The sequence below is a fragment of the Bubalus bubalis genome, chromosome 6 (genome assembly GCF_019923935.1).
Source record: "Bubalus bubalis isolate 160015118507 breed Murrah chromosome 6, NDDB_SH_1, whole genome shotgun sequence".
Classification (NCBI taxonomy): domain Eukaryota; kingdom Metazoa; phylum Chordata; class Mammalia; order Artiodactyla; family Bovidae; genus Bubalus; species Bubalus bubalis.
The window spans coordinates 51,415,785-51,422,813 of NC_059162.1; the positions used below are offsets into that span (position 1 = coordinate 51,415,785).

The following is a 7,029-nucleotide window of genomic DNA, read 5'->3' on the forward strand; positions in this document are numbered from 1 at the left end:
CCCTCCTCCAGGCGATCTTCCCAACCCAGGGATTGAACCCTCATCTATTATGTCTCCTGCATTGGCAGATGGGTTCTTTACCACTAGCTGCCACCTGGGAAACCTAATCCTCTTATCACTTAGGAAAATACAAGAGTTTTTAGGAACTTTGTGTTAGGGACTGGGGCAAAGGCCAATACATATTTTCTATTATTTCACAACATATATAATTTACCATCACAGTATCAAAGTATGCATATTTAGGTAATAAAAATGTAAAGAGATACAGGAAGCAAAACTATAAAAATCAAGAAAATAATCTAATTTGGGGAAGAAGGAAGAGATTGTAATTATGATTGGGGGCATAGAGGAACTTGTAGGCTGGAAAAATTTTAATGTCGGATCTGAGTTAGCTGCAACAGTGTTGATCTTAAAATAGATTATATTTATAATATATAATATACTCATGTAATTATTATTAGCTACAGATTTGTTTGATATAGTTTTTAATCTGTATGCAGTTTACAATAAAAAGATTATTTTAAGTGTTACCTTTTACAGAGATGGAAAACAAACTAGGGGTTATCATAGGGGAGAGAGACAGGGGTTGCAAAAAGGAGTAGGGGATTAAGAGTATACTATTATGTATAAAATAAGCTACAAAAATATATTGTACAACACAGGGAATATAGCCAATATTTTATAATAACTATACATGGAGTATAACCTTTAAAAATTGTGAATCACTATACTATACAAAAAGGATCTTCACGACTCAGATAATCACGATAGTGTGATCACTGACCTAGAGCCAGACATCCTGGAATGTGAAGTCAAGTGGGCCTTGGAGAGCATCACTATGAACAAAGCTAGTGGAGGTGATGGAATTCCAGTTGAACTATTCCAAATCCTGAAAGATGATGCTGTGAAAGTGCTGCACTCAATATGCCATCAAATTTGGAAAACTCAGCAGTGGCCACAGGACTGGAAAAGGTCAGTTTTCATTGCAATCCCAAAGAAAGGCAATGCCAAAGAATGCTCAAACTACTGCACAATTGTACTCATCTCACACGCTAGTAAAGTAATGCTCAAAATTCTCCAAGCCAGGCTTCAGCAAAACTTGAACTATGAACTTCCTGATGTTCAAGCTGGTTTTAGAAAAGGCAGAGGAACCAGAGATCAAATTGCCAGCATCTGCTGGATCATGGAAAAAGCAAGAGAGTTCCAGAAAAACATCTATTTCTGCTTTATTGACTATGCCAAAGCCTTTGACTATGTGGATCAGAATAAACTGTGGAAAATTCTGAAAGAGATGGGAATACCAGACCACCTGATCTGCCTCTTGAGAAATCTGCATGCAGGTCAGTTAGAACTGGACATGGAACAACAGACTGGTTCCAAATAGGAAAAGGAGTAAGTCAAGGCTGTATATTGTCACCCTGTTTATTTAACTTATATGCAGAGTACATCATGAGAAACGCTGGACTGGAAGAAACACAAGCTGGAATCAAGATTGCTGGGAGAAATATCAATAACCTCAGATATGTAGATGACACCACCCTTATGGCAGAAAGTGAAGAGGAACTCAAAAGCCTCTTGATGAAAGTGAAAGTGGAGAGTGAAAAAGTTGGCTTAAAGCTCAACATTCAGAAAACTAAGATCATGGCATCCAGTCCCACCACTTCATGGGAAATAGATGGGGAAACAGTGGAAACAGTGTCAGACTTTATTTTTCTGGGCTCCAAAATCACTGCAGATGGTGACTGCAGCCATGAAATTAAAAGACGCTTACTCCTTTGAAGGAAAGTTATGACCAACCTAGACAGCATATTCAAAAGCAGAGACATTACTTTGCCAACAAAGATTCGTCTAGTCAAGGCTGTGGTCATGTATGGATGTGAGAGTTGGACTGTGAAGAAGGCTGAGCGCTGAAGGATTGATGCTTTTGAACTGTGGTGTTGGAGAAGACTCTTGAGAGTCCCTTGGACTGCAAGGAGATCCAACCAGTCCATTCTGATAGAGATCTGCCCTGGGATTTCTTTGGAAGGAATGATGCTGAAGCTGAAACTCCAGTACTTTGGCCACCTCATGCGAAGAGTTGACTCATTGGAAAAGACTCTGATGCTGGGAGGGATTGGGGGCAGGAGGAGAAGGGGACGACAGAGGATGAGATGGCTGGATGGCATCACCGACTCGATGAATGTGAGTCTGAGTGAACTCCAGGAGTTGGTGATGGACAGGGAGGCCTGGCATGCTGCGATTCATGGGGTCACAAAGCGTTGGACACGACTGAGCTACTGATCTGATCTGATCTGATCTGATGTCTATTATATTAGTTAGCTTTCCAGATATTGCAGTCTTTTGTGATTTCTTTTCTCATTCTCAACAATCACTTTCATAGCTTAAAAATAAATAAATAAAAAATACAGGCAGCTATGCCATTTATAACTGTTTCAATGGTACTGTATCTTCCTGATGTTTATTTTTATTTTGTCTTATAAAATATGGACATTGGGCCACTCTGAGAAAGAGCAAAGAAGGCTTTATGCAGCAGATCCAATCCTTTTTGGAGAGAATAATGATGGCAACAATGTATTTATTGCTAATAGAGCTCTTAATGAGATATTTTCTCTGCAACAGTGAGGGAGAGGTGGTGGGCTATAATGTTCCTCTGGCTTTACTTTAGTAAAAGAAGACACTTCATTTTTACTTAGTTTACTTACTTGAAGCAGAATAATAAAGGCACCATGCTGAGTGAGCAAAGTTATAAGGAGATTTCTTATTTTTCCACCTTTAGACCACACTGAAACAAACTTAATATCTTAAGAAGAAAATTAGGTATTATAAAATCAAATTGAAATATATATTCCTTAAGTAAATTTTAAATATCATAATTAAGTACACAGGCCACTTAGAATAAAAACCATTGTATTTTTCCTCAAAGGATAATTTTTATTTCAATTATAGTTTTAACTTGGATGTTACTTTCACCATTTTCAGGGCTGACTTGAACATCTGAATGCAATCATCAAGCCTGTACTGGTTGTGGTAATGAATAGACATAGGCTGCCTGGAGGTCTAAGTATGAACTAAATAACTTGGCATATGCTGGGTGCTTCAGGGCAAATTTCTTAAAGGTCCTGTATGAAATGCGGTCTGAGTTTGGTCCCGCTATCTCCCGAAAGAGTGTGGAAACATCAAGATCTGGTACTCCAAAAGCTGCCCGAAGTATAGCAGCTAATTCCTGTTCAGTTATGAAACCATCTTTATCAAGATCAAAAAGCTTAAATGACATTTGCAGAATCTTTTCAGTGTTGACAGGATTGCATAGGACGGTCAGACCTATCACATACTCTCTGAAGTCTATGGTGCCATCGTTATTCCTGTCAAAGAGGGCAAAAAGTTGTTGCAAGGGCTCTGAAATTGGGAGTTTCAAATAATTTGCAAACTCCTCAATCCCTATCTTCCCTCCTTTGGACGCAACTGCAATTTCAGCATATTTATCCAGGCACTGATGAATATTATCCCAATCTAACTTTAAATTCTGGCTAATTTTTGTAAATTCCACCAAACCAGCTTCCATGGGCAGTTGAAGGTTACCTGCAGAAATCATCAGTCTGCAGTCTTCGTAAGTGTGGTCTGTCACGGGCACCCCAAGAGCATTGGCCATGATGATCCTCACTGTATTGGCAAAAAGGACAGGGTCTTTTTTCTCTTGGACGTTTGGAATATAAACAGGCATAAACTCAACTTCTACCCTGGTGAATGGTTGACTCAGGGTCAACATACAGGCCTGGAAGCCTGTAAACCCCTGCCAGGTCCAGGTCACCGTGTCCAGGGCATTTGGGTACCTGAGCAGCACCGGCTGCACAGGCACCCCTGGAGAGAAGGCCCCTAGTTTAAAAGTGACCAGACAGCTGCGGTTGGTACACACTCCTTCTGGGAAAATCAGGATCTGTGGCCACTTTCTGTTAGATGTCACTCGTTTCAGGATTTCCTCCCGAGTGGTCTTCCTGGAATTGGGGTCATCTCGGGTCACAAGCACCGGCTGCGTCGACAATAAGAATTTCCCAGCCACCGGTATATTCACGTTCTGACTCGCAGAGACCACTGAAGGTAACCCTGCCACGACACAGGCGATCGCATCAAAGAAACTGGAGTGCGGGGCTGCCACGAAGATGCGGGCCTCATCTCGGGTGGCTTTTTTCCCTTTCACTTTAACCAGGAACCCTGCTAAAAAAAAAGTCACCTGAAACAAGAACTTTAGAGTTGGTTGCGCCAGTCTTCTCCAGTTCTTGGCCGGCTTGGTTGGTTGAGTACTACGGCCTATGGTGGAAAGCGCAGCCACGGGCCAGAGGAAGATGAAGAGGAAGGCAATGCAGGACACCCGCACGGGCACCAACACGGTCCCCATGAGGACGATGTAGGCCCAGCGCCACGCGCTGATATGCGTGTGCTGCACGAAGGGGTTTTCCACTGCTGGCGGGAACAGGGACTTGTTCGTCTCTTGGCTGAAAGCGGATTCCAACGCAGCCTTGGGGTCCACCACCGCAGGCTCAGAGTCCAAGGGCGGAGACGTGGAACTCAACACCGCAGACTCGGAGTCCAAGGGCGGAGACCTGGAGCTCAACACCGCAGACTCAGAGTACAACTTCGCAGGCTCGAAGTCCAAAGTGGGCTGTGCCATGAGGCCGACTTTTCCGGTCTCAGGGTGCCTGTAGCTTGGATCTGGGGGCAGCCCCCGGGGTGCACCCCTTCCCTTTATTTAAGTGCTCTTTGCACATAATTGGAACGCTTTGAGGCAATTGTGAGTTAATAGGAAATGATGTATTACCTTTAAAATCAGAAGAATCAAAAATGGTAAATGATGTAACAGGAGAATTAGAACCATATCAACAGTACAATCTTTTCTGCTTTTTTGTAAATGGCCTCCTTTTGACATATATGCTTAGTAAATTATTTTCACATAACAACTTCTGTTGTCTATTATATACCTACTAAGGATCTATCAAATAGATGAATATTTGTTAATCACAACTTTTTTAATTTAAATGCCTTTACCAGTCAAGTTTGCTTACTGTGAGATGCTTTGGCAATTGGTAAGTCAAATTTATTTACTCTTCCTACAAATTGATTTCTGCAGAGACAGGACTGTCTCTCTCTCTCTCTCTTTTTTTTTTTTTTTGGACTGTCTCTTTATACTATGTTTAACTGATGGCACCCTTGAGGCTTTATATCTGCTGCAAGCACTCTTCTATGGAAACATCCAATGAAAATTAGAAAACACCATTATCCTAGGCCAGGATCAGTCATAGCACGTTTTGACCCATATTCTTAATATTAGTCCAGATGAACTGGTCAGCGTTCCAAAGTGACATAAGTAACAACAACAAGAAACCTTAAAATCACATTTGTCAGAAACAGGTTTTCATTAAAATAAGTCAGGATTACTTTTTTGTGTCACAACACATAGTCAATAAAGTCTTGTTCCTTAGTTGCTGCCCTTTGAAAATGATCAAGAGGGAAGCATAACCAAAGTTGGTTGAAACAGGCTCTCTGTAGCATCTGCTATATCAAATATTCATGTTTGCTATTTGCTAATTTAAATTCCTTCAGAATTCAAAGTCAAATTGTAGGTTTCTGAAAGATGTTTCTAATTATTGGAATATACCAGGTTACCCATAAAATAGGAAGAGCAGTATAGATACCAAAGACTGTTAAACAGAATGATCTAAGTGGAAAGATTATGGACTTTACAACCAAACGGATCTAGGTCAGATCCTGGTTCTGACTCTAATGCTGTAGGCAGTGATCAGTCTCATTTTTACATCTCTAAAGTGGTGATACTCCATACCTTGCAATGTTAGGAGGTAGAAATACCTCATATACCACAGTGTATATAGAAAACTGGGCTTTCACTGGTAAACACATGTTGCTAGGATACGATAATAAGAATATTTAAAGACATTCCACTTACTTCTGTCACTTCTCAGAACTATGCTTAGTGAGGGAAACATTAGGAACACAGTTGTAGACTCTAAAAAGCCATGATTTGGCATTGTTACTGGCTGTCTCCCATTCCAAATGAAAGCAGCCCAAGAGAATGAGTAGTAATCTCTTAAGTTGGCATCATCCTCTATTTTGTAATTCTTCCCATTTTTTTTTTTTTTTTTTGCCACACCCTTGTGGGATCTTAGTTCTCCAACCAGGGATTGAACCTAGACCCAGCAGTGAAAGGGTCAGGTCCTAACCACTGGACCAGAGAAATCCTTTCCCACTCTTATTTGTAATGTTCATTACTCTTTTGAACCCTTGTTTAATTTAACTGCATTCCCAGGTGGTGTTAGTGGTAAAGAACCCACCTGCCAATGCAGGAAACATGAGACACAGGTTTGATCCCTGGGTCAAGGAGATCCCCTGAAGGAGGGCATGGCAGTTCACTCCAGTATTCTCGCCTGGAGAATCCCATGGACAGAGGAGCCTGGTGGGCCACAGTCCATAGGGTCACAAAGAGTTAGACATGACTAAAGCAACTTAGCATGCACACATGCATTCTGTGTATACTTCTTAAGGGAAAGATCAATATTATGATGTTACTTTTCTTGCATATTTTCCCCACAGTGCCTAACAGTGTATCAGATAATTTATTTATTCATTTAGCAAATATTTGAGTTCACACAAAGAATCAGGCTCTTATTCTGGATGCTAGATATTGTGTCAGTTAATGAAACAAAAGTCTCTGCCCTGTGGAGCTGAGATTCTAGTGCACACAGGAAGTATAGTATTCATTTCTTCTTGCTTTAAATGGGGCAAAAGGACATTTTCATCCTTTTCCTAAATCTCTCACCCATTTAGCTAGAGAATTAAGGCAAATAATTTAATGGACTTGCTTCCCTATAATGTTTAATAACTATGTATGTAAATATAAGAATCTTCATATCCTTTCTTGTTACTCTTCCCAGTGTAAGTAGTATTTATGGCCTATTTTAAGATGCACATTCACCTTGTCATATTTGCTTTCAAACTAATAAATATACTATAAATCCAAGA

At 40.6% G+C, this 7,029-nt stretch overlaps 1 protein-coding gene across 1 annotated transcript; it reads right to left on the reverse strand.

The window, feature by feature from the left end:
- Window positions 1-2,965: 2,965 nt before the first annotated feature.
- LOC102408396 (lysophosphatidylcholine acyltransferase 2B) lies at window positions 2,966-4,666 on the reverse strand. Its single transcript, XM_006054479.4, has one exon. It carries the CDS (start codon window positions 4,664-4,666, stop codon window positions 3,008-3,010), a length of 1,659 nt encoding a protein of 552 aa, XP_006054541.2. The 3' UTR covers window positions 2,966-3,007.
- Window positions 4,667-7,029: the final 2,363 nt, after the last annotated feature.